Below are 18,933 nucleotides of genomic sequence, written 5' to 3' on the forward strand. Positions count from 1 at the left end.
TTATCTATACAATTTACATTCCAGAAGGTGTGTCTTTATAATCACAAATATCTGGAGAAGCCGGCAGATTCTTTCAGCAAGTAGAGTATAAAACTGGCGTACAGTCTGGAGACCTAAGCCGAGATATAACCCCAGAGATTGCCAGTTCGCTGCTAGAGGTGGCTGCACTCTCGTAACTCCAACGCTCCCTATTCCTGAATATGCAGTCCTACGAGGGCGGAGATAACCAAAAGAAAGGCGGGCCCTACAAGCCACCGCCCTGGCAAGCCTCCGTAAGGCGGAGCGTGAGGCATGAGGTACTCCGGATCTCCAGGGTAGACTTGGGCATATCTTCAGACTGTAGGAAATGAAGAGACAGAAAAGACCAAAACAGGCCACTGCACAAATAACCTTGGAAGAACACCACACTCAGAGAAAAGATAAGATTTCAGGACGAAAAGAACGTCTTTCACTTTCTCTTTGGCCAAAGAATGTTAATGGCAATGCCTACGCTCTGTTTAGGTAATAGTTACTCCTCGAGTACATAAAGTGCTTCAGACACGTAGGTTCCTTTCATTTATTCACCAAATAGAACGTGGGCCTGACGCCAGCCTTGCTTTGGGGGGCGCTGTCGCAGCGCCAGGCGAGAGCGGGACCAGACTCTTCCCGCTCTCTGAGCACACAGGATACTCTCCCCAGAAAGCTGAGTGGGGTTCCGAGGGAACCCACTCCTAGGTCGAGCACTGTTCTCCCTACCCTAATCCAGTGGAGACTGCCAGAAACGAGCACTAGCAACAGGTGGGTCTGACTCCAAGAATGACTTCGAACCGCGAGGCCATGGCAGTACTATGAGCTCCACGAGTAAGCCGACAGGTGAGAACAGTCTCCCAGTAGCTGTGCCCAGCCCCAGTATGGAGCTCTAAAAATAAGGCAGACCGATGAAAGCGACCTCTGGGCTAAAGTGCTCGGAGATTATGAAGCGGCACTCCAGCAGAACTGACCAAAAGTTACCTTTAATTCTGAGCTGCCCTCCCCCACCTACAGTGGCTGCCACATGGCACTCCCACCAAGAAATCCCAAATCACTCAGAACCGTAGCCAGGACTAGGCCTCCCCCAACTTCTGACCACCGGGCACGGGCTGCCCTGGATCGTGCCTAAAGCTTCCAGGCCAACCCGAGGCTGTCACACTTAGTGGGAAGCAAAGACACAATGCAGGCGTCTGCTGAATTCTCAAGCTTAAGCTCAGAGAGGTCAAGGGGCGCAGGAACAGCCAAGCCATAGGGCTCAGATTTTTAGTACTTTGTCGCGGCCCAGAAGGGTAGTTCCACCCACTGCAGAAGCCCCAGAGCCCGCAATAGCAGTCCACACGGTAATCCTCTAGCTTCACCCCGAAGGCTACCAGATCTCAGGCCCGGTTGAAATCTTTGTGTGTTTTCTCAGTTGTCCCCGCCCCCCCTCGCCGAGGGCGCCGAAACCAGAACTTCCGGGCGGGAGGGCAGTTCAGAGGAGCTAGGCGGGCCTCACACATGTGCTAGGCGCGCTCACAAGCAAAGTGGGGGGCGGGGAACAGGGGCGGACTTCCCCCTCAGAGCTCTCTCCGCTGGAGGCGGGGCTATCCGAGGCCACCAATCATAAATAGGGGTGGGACCGCGCGGCTCAACGTAACCTCAGGAATCCTACCTCCTCCCTTTACAGAAAAAAAAAAATCCCAGTAACTTAAACTCCAGCCGTCCTCCCTATAGGCGGAGCTCTAGAGAATGTCATCCAATCCCTATCCAAGAAGGGAAAAAGGGAGTCTCGCCCAACCAGTGGAAGACAAGAGAAGGAGGGGCTTCTGGAAGAGCCTGAGGTAGGCGGGAGAGGAAACAGCCCCGCCCCTCAGCTCCCCTCCTGGCTCGTTGCACAAGCCACCGGCAGAGTAGATAGTAAACAGTCAGTGTGGAGGAGTGGAGGCAGGGGCAGCCCTGCGCTCCGCGGACCGGGCCCTGCATCTCCTTTACCAGAGTTGCCCAGCCTGGACCTGACAGTTCGCACCGGGGCCCCGCCTCCCCGCCCGCTGCCGCCATCGCTACTGACAGACGCGCCCCCTGCGCCCCTCCCCGCTCGCTGATGCACTTCCTTTTCCCGATTCCGAGCGTGGAGACTGTTTTCCCAGTTTCCGACCTTCACTGCCCCTTTCAGGCCATCCCCTCATGGGCGCGCGCACACGCCCGTTCCCTCGCCTCCGTCCCCGCCCCATCCGCGGCCCAGCGGCCCGCAGCGGCACCTCGCGGGAAGGGGGAGCCCGGCAGCGGCACCGCCGGGGGAGGAGAAGGGGAGCAGTCACCGCCGCCTTGGGGTGGGCGGGGAAGGAGGCGGCTCCATGTTTGCAAGGGGATCAGCTGGGGCCGCGGGTCGAAGCCGCTGAGTTCCTGGAGGCTTTCCACACCCCAGGTCCGAGCTCCGAGCCGCTTCACGGCCTAGCGCGTTCCGGCTCGACCGCCACGGCCCGGGAGTTCGGTGAGCTCTGGCGGCTCGCAGAACTAGTTGAAAGGCGCAGGGAGCTCTTCCCGGTGGCTTCTCCCGGCCGCCCCTACCGCAAGTCTGATGTCGCTCCCGCCCCCAGAGTCCTTAACAACCGCGGGCCCCCCGCGCCCGCTCCTCTCCGGAGCGCGCCCCCAGACCTCTCCGGGAAGTTTTCGGGCAGAAACAAAACCCTCTGGGCGGCTGCCGCCCCCGCCCGGCGCGATTAGCCGAGAAAGCCGCGGGCCCTGGCTAGCTCCCTAACTCCGGCTCTCGAGCAACTCCGGGCGCCGTGGGATCAGTGGGCCCAGCCGGCAAGCTCGAGCTGCCGCCCCCTGCTGAGCCCGCGCGCTGCAGCCCAGGCCCAGTTCCAGTCCGTGTGCAGAATCCCCTTTTCTTCTTTACAATATTTTTCTTTTTTAAAAAAAAAGGACACAAGAAGAGTGTGGGGGTCTCCCTTGTCCGCTCCCTCCGCAGTCTACCGCCAAAACCTACCGAAACCGACTACCCAGTTAAATAAACTAGACGGCACGGCTGTCGCATGGGCGACCCCAGACCGGGCAGACCCCCTCCCCACGGCTCCAACCCTGCTTGGAAACACACTGGCGAGCAGGCGGCGCCAAGAGCTCTTCTTCCTGGCCTGCCCCTCGCCTACCTTGGCCGCGGGACACCGAGCCTGCCCCAGCTCAGTCCCAGGGGCCGCAGCGCCCACACCAACGTCCAACCGGCCAAACTGAGCAGCCGGCGAAGTAGCCCCCCAAACGCCCGAGATTGGGGGGGGGGCTAAATTAAAAGCAGCTGTTTAACATACCTTCCGAGCCAGGCGAGGAGTCCTGAATGGGGGGAACGCCCCCCACAGACCATTGGCTCCCTGGCTCTCTCGTCAGTCGACCTCGGCCCGCCTTCTCCGTTTGCCCCACCTCTTCCCCTTTCCTGAACACCTCCTCCTTTCAAAAAAATATTTAAAAAATATATAAAACTAGCCACGAGTGGGAGACGCATCCGAGCAGAGGCTTCTATATCTATCTCACCGTGGACTTGAGTTTCTTTCCTGAGGCCCTTGGACTGGAGGGAGGCCTTCTGGGACTCAGATCCGCAGGGTGGACGCGGAGGAGGAGCCTGCAGAGCTACCCGCCCCAACTTCCTTCGCACGCACGGCCCATTTGGAGCTTGGTAGTGGAACGAGTAGAGGTGCCCTGGCGACTTGCTGGAACGTCCTCCCTTGGCTGTGTAACCTGTGCCTGGCCAACACTGTTATGCGCCTAAAGATGAGCGATGTATACGGGAAGCCCTGAGTCCAGGGCAACAGGCACTTGTCTGAGCGCCTACGGTGAGTGAGGCCGAAATTCAGGCCGCACCTGCTGCTCTACAATTATAGACTGGACGAGATGCTTACTCTCCAAAGACTGCGGGCCCAGTCGAGGAGATGCTGCAGAAAAAGCTAAGGCAAGGCAGGAATGTATATATAGCTTCCATAGGAGACCAGAAAAGAGAGATTCCTTCTAGATGCAGGAAAATTGGGAAAGGCTTCATGGAGGAGGTAGCATGCAATTTGGGTCTTAAGACTTCATCAGGTTCGGCGCCCGTAGCTCAATGAGTAGGGCACTGGCCACATACACTAAAGCTGATGGGTTCGAGCCCGGCCAGGGCTTGCTAAATAACAACAACTGCAACCAAAAAATAGCCAGGAGTTGCGGCGGGCGCCTGTAGTCCCAGCTGTTCGTGAGTCTGAGACAAAAGAATCGCTTAAATCCAAGAGTTTGAGGTTGCTGTGAGCTGTGACGCCACCGCACTCTACTGAGGGTGACATAGTGAGACTCTGTCTCAAAAAAAAAAAAAAAGAATTTGTCAGGCAAAATGGAGTGCAAATTATTTTTAGCACTGGGCACAAAGGTAAATGGAAAACATTAAGGACCTTCACATGTGGCTGTAGTAATGAAAATCGCGGTAGGAAAAACATAATCAGTGAAAGACTTTTAATAGTTGGTTAAGACTCTTGGACTTGCACAGCAAAATGTGCCAGCAGCATGACTACAGGTGCAGAACTATGGTGTAAAATGGTCAGCATGCTAGCAGCTGGAAGAGTTCAGAGAATGGGCTGAACAAGAGGTGCCTATAAGTAGCCAGGAGCACAGAGGTGTTGTAATACTGGATTTGGACACTCCAGAGGTACATTTTGTGGAATGGATAGGTGGGGTGAGCTTCTATTCTCTATCCCAACCACCCAATGCAGGAAACCTTCCTCACCTTCAGTGGCCCTGAAAGTTGCATTCCAATGGTGGGTGTTAGACTGACCTCACCAACTTTTTTTTTTTTTGCATATTCTGTTGTCCTGCTTACACAGATATACAAATACCTGGTCAGTGGAGTCAGTCCATAATTCCCCCATTGGAATGCAACTTTAAGTCAAAGCTCCTTCTCAGATCCTTCCGTATATCATTTGCTGTGTTTATCTTAACTTCGTATCAAAAGAAGTTTCTGGGAAGCAGAGGTTACCCCACATCTGTGTTCAACAAAGCCAAGCCTAGAGCCAAGGATGCACATTATGTGAGCAAGAAAGTTTGTTGGGTAGTTACCATTCAATAAAAAAAAAAAGAGAGAAAGTAAGTAAGTTCTTAGGGCATTGAGGAAAGGCAGTTAGTGAGGATGAGGCGGGGTGTACATACTGTGAAGGGCCTTGGAGTCCACTGGGCAAAATGGTGGCTTACTGCCAGTTGAAGAGACTGTCCTAATAATTCAGGTGACATGTAAATAGGACTTGGCCAGAACAATGACAATGGGTGAGAATAAAAAGAGTGAGCTTTGAGAAAGACTCAAGGTGAGTGACTGATTCAGTGTGGGGCGTAGAGGGAAAGTAGAAACCCCTAGCCTGCTATGCAAAGAGAAGGAAGAGCTTGAGGCTACTGGTTGGGTAATCTGGGTCCTACACTTAACATAGTTAGTGACTGGTATTATAGTGTTAGGCAAGTTCCTGCCTCCTTCTGAGCCTCAGTTTCCTTGTGAAATGGGGTTGGAAATTGGAGTAGAAGGATGGGCTGTAAGGACTCCTCCTCAAGAGTCCATACAGGGGGCCAGGTGCAGTGGCTCATCCCTATAATCGCAGCAATTGGGAGGCCAAGGCAGGTGGATTGCCTGAGCTGACAGGTTTGACACCAGTCTGAGCAAGAGCAAGACCCTGTCTCTAAAAAAGAGCCAGGTATTGTGGCGGGTGCCTGTAGTCCCACCTACTTGGGAAGCTGAGGCAAGAGAATCACTTCAGCCCAAGAGTTTGAAGTTCCTGTGAGCTGTGAAAGTGAGATTGTCTCAAAAAAGCAAAAAAAAAAAAAAAAAGAAAGAAAACATGCAGGGGAAGCTTGTCATTAAGGAGAGAGGTCAAGTGAGAAGAATTGATTTAGGAAGGGCAGTGAATACCCCAAGTGGAGTTTGGGGACTAGAATGTGGGTGGTAGGTCAGTTGATGGAACCATGGAGGGAAAAAGGTAAGGAGGAAGAAAGGGCAGGAGATGAGGACTATGGATTCATTAGAAATCTCAGCCCTCACAGAGACACTGAAGTCAAGGTTCATCCTCCCGAGGGTAAAGATCAAGTTTTCAGAGTCCCTCATGTCTGAATTCCCATTTTGGATACCTGTTCTATTTCCTAAGGGAAATAGAGTGCCCCTTAGGCAGCTGGGGCAGCTATGCCCCAGCTGAAGTGGTAGAGCTGAAATACTGCTAGTCTGGAAGTTGAGTCTCTGGTTCCCACTTAGTCCCTTCCTATCTGTGGATCAGACTCCTCTCCTGTATAAGAGGATAACAGCAATCCTAGGCCTGTTAGGAGGATCAAATGGGATGATAAAATGTGCCCTGTCACCTAGTAAGGTTCTGAGTGTCTGTGGAATGCAAAAGCCCGATCATTTCATGGTGATCCAGGCAGCAAGTGGTGTGCTATAGAAGAAGTTACTTAGGTAGGATTTGCAACTCCCTAAGTCAGCACTTGTATTTCAGCGGCTAGGGTGTCGGCCACATACACAGGGGCTGGTGGGTTCTAATCCAGCCCCGGCCGGCTAACCAACGACAACTACATCAACAAGAAAATAGCCGAGCACTGTGGCGGGCGCCTGTAGTCTCAGCTATTTGGGAGGCTTGAGGCAAGAGAATCACTTAAGCCCAAGAGTTTGAGGTTACTGTGAGCTGTGATGCAATGACACTCTACTGAGGGTGACATAGTGAGACTCTGTCTCAAAAAAAAAAAAAAAAAAAAAAAATGGTTACCTCCACTCAGAGAACCTCAGACTTCACTGATACTCCTCACCCTCCTAAGTGGCACCCTGGTGGGAAACCCCTCATGAACATTCCCCAAACTGAGCCCCTTTCAGAACAGTCGCTCTGTTTCACCTCTGAGTTCTTAGAGCACACTGCAGTCAGGCACAGGAAGCACTTTGGAAGAGGAAGTGATTGCTTCTGACTCAGTACATCGACACTGCATAGCTCAGTTAGTCCCAGACCCTTTGGGAAAGTGACTATTTGATTTTGTGATACTGTCCCTCTAACAGCACTGAGGACTCCAACCCTCCTGCCTACCCCCTCTAAATTACTAGTAAGGATACAAGTTAATGGATCAAGGGCCCTCTTTGGAGAAATTACATTGCCAGGACAAGTTCTGGTCCTTAGGAGGCTTCTTTTGTGTGAAACATCCGGTAGATTTTGTGAGTTAGAGATTATTATCCTTATTTAGAGGTGAGCAAAGTGAGGCTCAGTGTAGTAGAATGATTTGCTCAGGTAAAATAGCCATGACAAGCCTGTCCAGGTCTACAGCATGAGTTTGGTCCACTACTCCACGTGCTGTCTCTGTACACTTGGGCTGGTGATTCAGGCTAAGGCCTCTGGAGAAAAACAACCTATCTCTCTTGCTGCACATTCCTTACCTCCCTAACTCAAAGATCAATTTGTCCTAGTTAGTTCTTAATGATTTCTGGCCCCTTCCAGAAAATTATCCTCAAAGGAAGTAAACTTTATCTCTCAAACACATACATACACAAGTCCTCAACTCACAACACATATACTGAAAACTGTCGTCACACCTCTGACACCCTCAGTCTCATAGGCATCTCACACACACAACACTCCCTCATTCACAAAAAAGGACTCATTCACAGTTCTTCCAGGTGCTTAAGGTAGGTGTGATTGACAGCTTGCACTTCAGGGACTGTGCCAAAAAGATTGGTGCTAACACTTTTTTGATAGAACTTCTGAGAACTACAGAAGAGGACTAAGATAGCTCAGGAATATCCAGATGAGGGGAACCTGAGACTAGGTCCCCACTCACAACCCAAAGCATCCTCTAGGTTTGAGAAAAAAGGTCAAGCCATTGGTCAGATCCCAGTTTAGCAATTTCCTAGCAGGATGATTTTGGTAAGTCATTTATCTTTTTAGTTTCCTTATCTATTAACTAAGAATACCTACTTCAGTGGGGTGTTGAGATTTAAAATTAAGTATGCCTAACATTCACTCAAGAGTTCTCAGACCTTTTCCTCTTTAACCTCATCCCAACCCCATTCTTCTCCAGGCCACTCAAATGCAAACTTCCTGGCTTTGCAGTTTGAGAGATGGGCCCCCAGTAGGCCTGAAGGACCAAACAATCCCACTGTGTGAAAAAACTCCATTTCTCTGGCAACCAGCTTTAGGTTGTATAAATTCCATTACTTCTGATCCCTGGGTGGATCTGGAGGCTTGGAGACTACTACTCACTACCTTGAAATGTTTCCTCTAGCAGAACATGAGTTTATCATTCTGGATCACTCAGTATGTTCCCCACTTTACCTGGCTTTAAATTTTCAAAGTGTTTGTTTTTGAATACCAGTTGTTTGGTGACTTTTTTTAAAAGCAGAACTCCCTTTGTTCAAATACAATCTTATTCAGAAGCCTACTACATAAAAGATAAAGGTGGGCCTTGTTTTGGTTGAAGTAAAAACAGACTGAGCCCTGAGATTCCACTCCCTAACAGCTATTAAGTCCCTTCAAGGACGTCCAGTGAGCCCCCATTTCTGAGTCATGTTCACTCATCACAGCCACTCCCTACCTCTTGGCAGCCAGAGACAGTGCAAACTGGCCTTGTCCTAGGTTACCTCTGCCTATGGATCAGTCTTCTTCATGGGCTTTTTTTATTCTACCCATTCCCTAACTGTTGGTAGTCTCTCCCGTCTGCTGTCTTCCTCATTCTTCACTTCATTGCTTCTATCTAAACAAAGTTCCAAATTGACATCTCCAGCCCAGTGTCCGCCCTGAACATGACTCGACTTCTATGGCTGGTGGCCATGGAAAAGGTATTCATTAAAACTCAAGAAAGTTAGGGCCAGGTGAGGTGGCTCACACCTGTAATCCTAGCACTCTGGGAGGCTGAGACAGGTGGATTGTTTGAGCTCAGGAGTTTGAGACCAGCCTAAGCAAGAGTGAGACCCTGTTTCTACTAAAAAGAGAAAAACTAATCTCTATTAAAAACATAAAAACTAGCCAGGCATTGTAGCAAGTGCCTGTAGTCCTGGCTACTGGGGAGGCTGAGATGAGAGGATCACTTGAGCCCAAGAGATTGAGATTGCTATGAGTTATGATGATGGCATGGGCACTCATTCCTGCGGGGGGGGACAGAGTGAGACTCTGTCTCAAAAAAACTCTAGAAAAGGCCTGGTGCAGTGGTTCGTGCCTGTAATCATAGCACTCTGGGAGGCCGAGGCAGGTGGATTGCCTGAGCTCACAGGTTGAAGACCAGCCGGAGCAAGAGCAAGATCCCATCTCTTAAAAAATAGCCAGGCATTGTGGCGGGCACTTGTGCCAGCTACTCGGGAGGCTGAGACAAAAGAATCACTAGAGCCCAAGAGTTTGAGATTGCTGTGAACTATGACTCCAGGGTACTCTACCAAGAGTGACAAAGTGAGATTCTTGTCTCAAACAAAAAACCTCAAGAAAATTAAGATACTCTACAAGGTGAAATGGCTGACCTTAACTCAGCTGTGTATCTGGCCGATTTTTTTTTTTTTTTGAGACCCTTGATAAAGTGTCCTGGCATCATATCTCACAGCAACCTCAAACTCTTGGGCTTGAGCAATTCTCTTGCCTCACCTTCCCAAGTAGCTGTGACTATAGGCACCCATCACAATTCTTGTCTTTTATTTTTGTAAAGACAGAGTCTTACTTTGTCGTCCTCGGTAGAGTGCCATGGCGCCACAGCTCACAGCAACCTCCAACTCCTGGGCTTAAGCAATTCTCTTGCCTCAGCCTCCTGAGTAGCTGGGACTACAGGCGCCCGCCACAATGCCTGGCTATTTTTTGGTTGTAGTTGTCATTGTTTGGCAGGCCCGGGCCAGATTCAAACCCGCTAGCTCTGGTGTATGTGGCTAGTGCCTTAGCCACTTGAGTTACAGGCGCTGAGCCTAGTCATCATAGTCTTAACCATCAGAACATATTACCCTCAACTGCTGAAGGTACTGCAGTTCCCAAACTCCATCCAACACTCCTGGCTAGGACAGCAGTATAATTAATTAGCTACATCCTCTACAACCTGAGACTAAAAACTATTGATATTTAAGACTGCAGCATGCCAGATTTGATTTAGCTTTAACAGGAGGAAGAATCTTATAACAGCCAAAGTGAAGGAAGACTTAAATACTGTAAAAGGCTTCAGAGTGCTAGATTTGTGAAGACCCCAGTCTTCTCTGTGGTCAACTAAGAGCAATGCAATCTAAAACACACTTGATATTCTCAAGTGTTGTGTGATGGGGGTTTTGTTGTTGTTTGTTTTTGAGACAGAGTCTCGGCTATTGCCCTGGGTAGAGTGCCGTGGTGTCGTAGCTTGTAGCAATCTCAAACACTTGGTCTGAAACGATCCTCTTGCCTTAGTTTTTCTATTTCAGTAGAGACCCAGTCTTACTTTTGCTCAGGCTGGTCTCAAACTCGTGAGCAATCCATCTGCCTCCTCAGCCTCCCAGAGTGCTAGGATTACAGGTGCGAGCCACCACACCTGGCCTGTATAATGGTTAACTATGGGGCAGAAATCTACCAAGATAAAATGTAGTTCATAGGCTGGAGCTTCACTCCTGCCTTTGATAAGCTAACAGTGGTCTGCAGATGGTGACGAAGGCCTAAAACTAATCTAAGACACAGGTCAGGAGTTCTGGGGCCCTTGCTCAGATTCTTTGCCTCTGAATCACTGTGTCTACCCCACCTAGAGCAACAAGGCAGCCTTAAGGCCTACAAGGTTGGTTTTGAAAATTACAGAGGAGACTTGATCTGTTTTTTATCCAGTTGGGGGCCACGTGGGAAAAGAACTGAGGGACTATAGCTAAGAGGCAGCTGCTTGAAAGAAAATACTTGGAAAATAAGCTACAAATGAGGGGTGCAAGTGTGAGCTGATGGTACTGAAGTGAGGGCCTGACAGTTCCTCCATGGGTGTTTATGGTGTCTAAAAAAGAACTAGACCTGGCTCAGTGCCCATAGCACAGTGGTTACGGCACCAGCCACATACACGGAGGTTGGAGGGTTCGAATCTGGCCTGGGACAGCTAAACAACGACAACGCCAACAAAAAATAGCCAGGCATTGTGGTGGGTGCCTGTAGTCTCAGCTACTTGGGAGGCTAGGCAAGAGAATCGCTTAAGCCCAGGAATTTGAGGTTCCTGTGAGCTGTGACGCCACGGCACTCTCCTGAGGGTGACATAGTGAGACTTTATTTCCAAAAAAAAAAAAAAAAAGAACTAGACCCTTTTAGTAGGAGGATCATCTAATGCAGCCCTTTCTTTTATAGAGGGAAATGAAGATTTGGGTTGGGTTGAGTGGAAAGACCTCAAAACTACCAAAGAGCTCCGGCCTGTTTTGAAAAGCTTTTCTACCTGGCTCATGACTCTTGGCCTCCCTCTTTGTAAGTCTCTGATTTACAGGAGTCTATGTCTCATTGTTCCTAGAAATAGCAAGCATCTCTTTGAGGGGGGAAGCCACATCTTCCTAAGGCCCTGATGCTATAAGTAGACCAATCCTTCAAGAACAGCTCCTACTCTGTCATTTACCTGGATATTGTCACATGGACATGGACAATGGTGGGCCTCCTGAGTTGAAGATGCTGGAGTACCCTTTACCTCAAGAGGCCTGTCCTACCCTACAGGGATAAGCAGGGTGAAGGAACAATAGAAAATGAGAGAACAGGAGGATTATCTCTTGTGTTTGAAAAATTATGGCCAGGCACATTGGCTCACGCCTGTAATCTCAGCATTCTGGGAGGCCCAGGCAGGTGGACTGCTTAGGACCAGGCGTTTGAGAGCAGCCTAAGCAAAGCCAGACCTCATCTCTACAAACAGAAAAACTACCACAGCACTCTACCCAGGGCAACAGCTTGAGGCTCTGTCTCAAAAAAAAAAAAAATTTACATTTGGCTCAGCGCCCATGGCTCAAGTGGCTAAGGCGGGCTAAGGCCCTAGCCACATAGACCTAAGGTGGTGGGTTCGAATCCAGCCCAGGCCCGCCAAACAACAATGATGGCTGCAACCAAAAAATAGCTGGGCAATGTGGTGGGCGCCTGTGGTCCCAGCTACTTGGGAGGCTGAGGCAGGAGACTCGCTTGAGCCCACGAGCTGGAGGTTGCTGTGAGCTGTGATGCCATGGGACTCTACCCAGGGGGACAGCTTGAGGCTCTGTCTCAAAAAAAAAGAAAGAAAAACTAGCTGTGTGTTTGTGGTAGGCACCTGTAGTCCCAGCTACTTGGGCGGCTGACACAAAAGGATCACCTGAGCCCAAGAATTTGAGGTTGCTGTGATCTATAACACCATGTCAATCAACGCCAAGGCGACTGAGACTGTCTCAAAAAAAAAAAAAAATACATGCACACACCATGAGAATGTTAGAGTAAGTTAGGTGACAAAACAGCAAAGGAGGCTCAGAGCCTATAGGTCAACGGCTAGGGCACCAACCACATACACCAGGGCTGGATTTGAACCCAGAGCTGACGGGTTTGAATCCAGCCCTGGCCTGCCAAACAATAACACCAACCAAAAAATAGCTAAGCATTGTGGTGGACGCCTGTAGTCACAGCTACTTGAGAGGCTGAGGCAAGAGAATCGCTTGAGGCCAAGAGTCTGAGGTTGCTGTGAGCTGTGATCCCACAGCTCTCTAACGAGAGCACATAAGACTCTGTCAAAAAAAAAACAGCAAAGAAGCAGCAGAAGCCTGTTTCAGTCCAGAAAGCTTTCTTCTCTCCCCCGAATGCTTTTCTCTTGCTTTGTTCACTAAGTCTCCTGTCTGAGAACCTTGACTTCCTCAACAGATTCTGGGCTCCTTCTCTGACTTCCCTTTGCTTTACTTCTTCCTTACCTAGAACAGCTAAGCTCACACTGGTAAAAACTACAAACAAAGGTGGTAGGGGGGAAGCTACTGGTCCCAACGGTTTTAGGACCTAACTGTTTTACCTAAAACTGAAGAGACATCCATTTGCTCACTCTCCACAGAGTCAGGGATGAACTAAGTCACTGGTTCCCAGACCTGGATCATCCTGTCACTCAGCCACCTTCTGGGCAAGCCCAGGAATCTGCATTTTTATGGAGTTCTACAATTGATTACCTCAGTGATCCGCAATTATGCAATGAATAATTCATGTGTAACTTTGAATTTATAGGACAGTTGGGTCATAGCCTCTTCAAATAAATGAGTTTGAAGTTACCTCCTCCAGACCATTAATCCCATTTCCTATATTCCACCAATGCCCTAACCTCTGATTTCTCAGATTTGAAAGAATCTCTGATCATTTCTTGCTTGCTTGCCCCCATGAGAATGGAGGCTCATCTGGGGCAAAGATTGCTTTAATCTTCTGCTTTATACTTCGGCTCTTGATTAAGGTAAGAAACTCAAGAAAAATGTGTTGGCAGATCAAGAGATGGATCCTTAGATGGAGTCCAGTGTAAGAGGTAAGAGTAAATACTTTGGAGTCAGATGGTCCAGGTTCCTGTGTCTCAGTGTTTTTCTTCCGTCACTATCTACTTCAAAAGGTTGTTGGCGATAATTAAGATGATACCTAGAAATTACTCTACATAGTACCTACAATAGAGTAAGCATCCAGTATATGTTAGCAGCTATTACTGTTGTTCACAAGACCCCAGTATTTGCTGGCTGGAAATGTCCCAACTAACCAGGCTGCCATTGGCCAACAGGGAGAGTATGTGAGAGTGGTGGTACAAGGACAAAGCTTTTGGTTCCATCTTTTCTAAGGGACAAATGCAAATAACTCAAGATCTTCCCACAAAGACCAATATGTTCATATATATGGTGTTTCCCCCTGGGAGAATGACCCCTTTGGTACTCTGCAGACCTGATGACCCTATAGCAGGAGGTCCGAACTGGGATAATCAGTCACCAACCCTGTCACCCTTTAGGTCCACATGAAGCATGATTCAAGATCAACTACCTGGGTAGGCAAGGTGGCTCATACGTCTAATCCTAGCACTCTGGGAGGCTACAGTGGGTGGATTGCTAGAGCTCAGGAGTTTCAGACCAGCCTGAGCAAGAGCGAGACCTTGTTTCTAAAAAGGCAGGCATGGTGGCTTATGCCTATAATCCCAGCAATTGGGAGGCCAAGGCGGGTGGATTGCCTGAGCTCACAGGTTTGAGACCAGCCTGAGCAAGAGCAAGACCCTCCATCTCTAAAAAACAGCCAGGCATTGTGGTGGGCACATGTAGTCCCAGCTACTTGGGAGGCTGAAGACAGACAATCACTTGAGCCCAGGAGTTTGAGGTTGCTGTGAGCTCTAAAGCTTTGGCATTCTATCCAGGGCAACAAAGAGAAATGCTGTCTCAAACAAACAAACAAAAACAACAAAAAACCTTCTAGTTGCCAAAGGCAAAGCACAATCTCCATCTTTGATACAATGAAGAGATAAAGGACTTTGTAAGCCACCTTGAGCTCCAATTTTAGAGCAAATCACTGTAACCCTGTTGACCCCACCTTCATCTATATAGAAATGGGAAAAGAGGGAGAGGATAATATCTCACTAGATTGTTGAGAGGTTTGAATGAGATAATGGGAGAGGAAGCACCTATCAGAGTTGGCACATAGCAAACGCTTAACTGGTATTAGGTCCCTTTGTCTAGAGTGAGGGCCATGGCCTTCAGACAAGGTGGTAGCTCTCTGAACTGAAAGTCTCAGATACTAAAGCCTTGGATCCCTCCCTGCCTCCCCATCCCTCCCAGACCAATCCTAGACCCCCTCCTCACCTTCCCAGCCTCAGACTGCTAAATTGATGAAGCTAAAAGGGTTTTGATCATGTCAGTATATTTATATGTAAATACAAAACTGTATCACTTGTAAGATATTGATTATGAACATTACAACTATTTTCTGAATCTGACTCAGTCCATTGATGTTAAATACAAAATGAAATGATTGTAAAAAATAAGAATATACATATTCAAAGAACTTATTACAGTATAAAATTATTGAGGTCTGATCAGCCACCAACCTCTTCTGTGATGGGGGAACATTTTAGGTTCCTGGAATTTTCTTAGGAATGTGGAATGCTGGGGACTCTTGACTTCATTCCTGGCACATCAGCATGGGTGGACTGGGAGCAGACAGGGACAGGTTGCAGTGGGTAGACAACCACCTCACCCAGCCAGGGAGTTAAACTTTTTATTGGCACAGAACCCACCAAGCTTGAGTTCCAAGGTCTGGCAGGCTAGCGGACAGAAATGGGCATCTCAATAGACAGGGCCCAGCTGCGTAAGAAAAGGAACCATCCACCAAAGAAAAAAGGACCCCAGTTTCTTCTCCCAGGGTGGGATTCTCATAGTAGTTTCCTCTCTCTCACACCTGGGCTCCCCTTCTTTCCTTCTAAGACTTCGTACCGGTTGCTTTTGGCTCTGGCTCCTCAGTGAGTTCATCCCTACCCCTTGTTTCTCATCCCTGGGGTAGTGAGAGGAAAGAGAGAACATGGAATCACAGTGGAGGTCTGTTCCCCAAAATAGCCAAGTAAAAAGAGACCAATAATCAGATAAGGGCAATCCATGCTGACTTGACCCCATGTCACCACAAACCAACATCCTTGGCTCCAATGCGCAGCATCCAGAGGGAGGTAAGTCCTTAGTTAAGGATGAGGGCCCATGGCAAGAGCATAGAGGAGCTATGTGTGTGTGTGTCCTTTCACCACTCCGTGGTCCAACAACAAGGAGACGTGATCCTCAAATCCAGCAACTCCAGGATAAACAATAGGGCCCAAGAAGCAAGGAGTCCTAACTACAACATAGAGCCCCAGGAACTTCTACAAAGGAGTATCTGTGTGTATATGTATTTATAGAATATGATCATATTATCACATACAATATATATTATATACACACGTACATGTGGACCTATACACATAAGTGCACAGACACACACACAGACTGACAGAAAAGATTCGAATACACGCCCTATGTATAAACGTGCTTGGCACTCAGGACGATCTGTAGAATATGTAACTTGGTCAAGCTCTTGGGGAAGAAGGTGAATATTCGCCAAACCTTCCCATAAAATCTTAGCAAAGGGAAGGAGTGGGAGAGAGACCTCCAGAAGGAGAATGGAATTGGGAAAGTGGGAGGGAGGTTCCTTCCCCACTTACCTCGGGCCCCTGGCAAAAATCAATAGCCACAATTTGGTTTTAATAAGGCACAGTTTGATAGCAGGTGCTAGGAATTAAGAGCACATTGCTGCTGGCCCTTTCTAGTGGCAATTTGACCACATTTATCTAGCCAAAGGGAAAGGCTGCCTTATGTGCACATGTGTGCCAGTAGATAAGAGCAAGAGGTTGATCCATGGCTTTAGCATAACTGTTGGCAACCTATAGGCTCAGCGGTGTCCAGGATAATTTAAGGAAGTCTGGCCAGCAGGTAGGAGGCTCATGGGAGAGTTACTGACCCTCCATGGCTAGCAGGTTATGGCCAGAGGACACCATGCCCTCTTTCTCTGCGAACTCCAGGATGGCCTTGTAGCAAAAATAGTACTGCTCAGGGGTCTGGATGCTGAAGGCCCTCTGGGTCCTCATGCGTGACACTGTCTGGAACACATTAAGGGTGCCGAGTTCCTCCAGCTGTGCCAGGCAGATGTCCAATGAGCAGAAGGTACCTGAAGAAAGAAGAAAGGGATCACATGTAGTTTATTTCTCGTATTGTCCTCCCTTGACAAAATAGGCAGAATCAGATAAATAAATTCAAAGGCAATATGTCTCATGGCAGGAGGCCAGATGGCTTTGTACTAAAAGAACTTCAAGAGGTCACAGGGAGTGCTGAAGGCCAGAGAAATGAGAAGACCTCTGGTCTCTCCGGATATACATGGTGGGAACAGGAAGAGTGGGAAGTGACACAAGGAACTTCCTGCTTCAATCTCAGACAGACTGATAGCAGTCCCACAGTTTTTTCTTTTCTTCTTTTCTTTTTAAGACAGAGTCTCTGTCACCCTGGGTAGAGTACCATGGTATAGTCATAGCTCACAGCAACCTAGTCCCACACTTAATGTCTAGAGACTCTACAGCTTTTCCATGGAGGCCTAACATAAAACTATTCTTTCCAACTTTCTCCCAAAAGGACCTCTAAAACTAGAATGGCTAACAATTCCTGCAATGCACATCCCCTTAAGCAGCAGTTTCCAACCTGTGGGTCGCGGCCCCTTTGTAACAATGAAAATACATTCTGCATATCAGGTATTTACATTACGATTCATAATAGTAGCAAAATTACAGTTATGAAGTAGCATGAAAATAATTTTATGGTTGGGAGGTTACCACAACATGAGGAACTGTATTAAAGGGTAGCAGCATTTGGAGGCTTTAGGAAGGTTGAGAACCACTGCCCTTATGGCAAAGGTGCTAACTGGCGCCACACTGAGTACACAGCACAGGGTGAGGAGTTGGGGATGGGGGTGGGAAGGAAGTAGCAAAACAGCTGAATTCTCTGAGACACCCACAGTGACAATGATGACAAGGTGACAAGGTCAGAAGATAACTATACTGATGGGGTATATAATAAACCCTAGAGGGCTTAGCCTGTCAAATATATCTTCAGGGCTCAGCGCCTATAGCTAAGTGGTTAGGGCACTAGCCACATGCACCAGGGATGATGGGTTTAAACTTGGCCAGGGCCTGCTAAAAAATGACAACAGTAACAACAACAACAAAAAGCCAGGTGTTGTGGCGGGTGCCTGTAGTCCCAATACCTGGGAGGCTAAGGCAAGGGAATAAATAGCTTAAGCCCAAGAGTTTGAGGTTGTCGTGAGCTGTGATGCCACAGCACTCTACCGAGGACAACAAAAACATAACATCTGGGAAGCACCTAGCAATATGGATACCAATGGACATTTAAAGGATAATTTTTCACAGCAATTTGCCACCAAGGGATCAAATGAGTTCTTTTTCTAAATCATAGATATGGCTAAGAGCTTTTCCCTACCTACTGCCTCTGGAGGCATTAAGAGGTATCTGGTACATTACCTGTCCTGCCAATGCCTGCACTGCAATGAACCACAATGGGTGGCTCAGGGCACTGCCCTTTGGGGCGTCCTCCCATGCTGCTCACAGCCAGACTCTGCTGGTTTCTGACCACTCTCAAAAAGTCAATGAGGGAAGCTGCTGAGGAAGGGACGCCATAATCCGGCCAGCTCAGGAACTGGAAGTGGGTCACCTGGCGTTTCTGCCGCTCCTTAGGTGAGAAAAGCAGCACAAGTTAATAAGATTTCTACCTGCCCCAACCACCTCCAGCTTCTCAGGATTCTCAATACCCTGCTATCCCCAACACCAAGGTTCCTGTCCACCACTGTCAACATTACCAATTGCTTCTCCCAACACTTGACTTCCCTACTATAAACCCAAAGGAAGGGTTAAATGTTTGAAAAAGGCAGAATTCCTATATTGTAGGATACAGATTTCTTTGGTTACAAGTTCTATTCCTATGTAATGCCACTGTGATGTTGAGGTGTACAGCCAATAAAGGCTGTGAGTTGAATATCCTCATCCTGTTCTAAGAAAAACAGAAGCAACTTATAACCTCCCTGGAATCCTGCCTATTCCCTCTGGAGATTTTCTTTACAGTAGTGGTTCTCTCCTAGTTTCAAAAGGTAAGAAAACAGAAACCTGGATTTACCTCTGTGTTGAGAATTTCCAGTGTTGTTTTCTTGTAATGGTTCATGTTCTCCACACCTAGATTGGTAACTGTGAGGAAACCAAATCGGAGCCGAGAATCTTTTTCTAAAGGCCAATACTGTCCACACTTTCTCCTGCCACCTTCCTCAAAGCTGAAAAGACACAGGGTAAGGTCAGGCTCCACTGCAGTAACCCAGCTTTCCCGGAGACCTGCTGTACCCTTAGGCATCAGTGTCATCATCTCTTGCATTAATTCTAACTTACATCATCAATTCTCAGCAGAAGAGGAAGGAAGCCTCTTTATTCTACTTTGGGTTTTTTTTTGGGGGGGGG

At 48.4% G+C, this 18,933-nt stretch overlaps 1 protein-coding gene across 1 annotated transcript in view; it reads right to left on the reverse strand.

The window, feature by feature from the left end:
- Window positions 1–14,805: 14,805 nt before the first annotated feature.
- The window catches only part of PTPN9 (protein tyrosine phosphatase, non-receptor type 9), a 107,312-nt gene continuing 103,184 nt past the window's right edge, over window positions 14,806–18,933 (reverse strand). The window contains exons 11-13 of the mRNA XM_023510140.1: window positions 18,602–18,752; window positions 17,953–18,160; window positions 14,806–16,592 (exon numbers count right to left, since the gene is read on the reverse strand). Coding sequence (XP_023365908.1) covers window positions 16,378–16,592; window positions 17,953–18,160; window positions 18,602–18,752 — 574 coding nt within the window. The 3' untranslated portion in view covers window positions 14,806–16,377. The remainder of the gene's footprint in view (window positions 16,593–17,952; window positions 18,161–18,601; window positions 18,753–18,933) is intronic.

The sequence above is a fragment of the Otolemur garnettii genome, unplaced genomic scaffold (genome assembly GCF_000181295.1).
Source record: "Otolemur garnettii isolate 467f Iridium unplaced genomic scaffold, OtoGar3 scaffold00011, whole genome shotgun sequence".
Taxonomy (NCBI): Eukaryota; Metazoa; Chordata; class Mammalia; order Primates; family Galagidae; genus Otolemur; species Otolemur garnettii.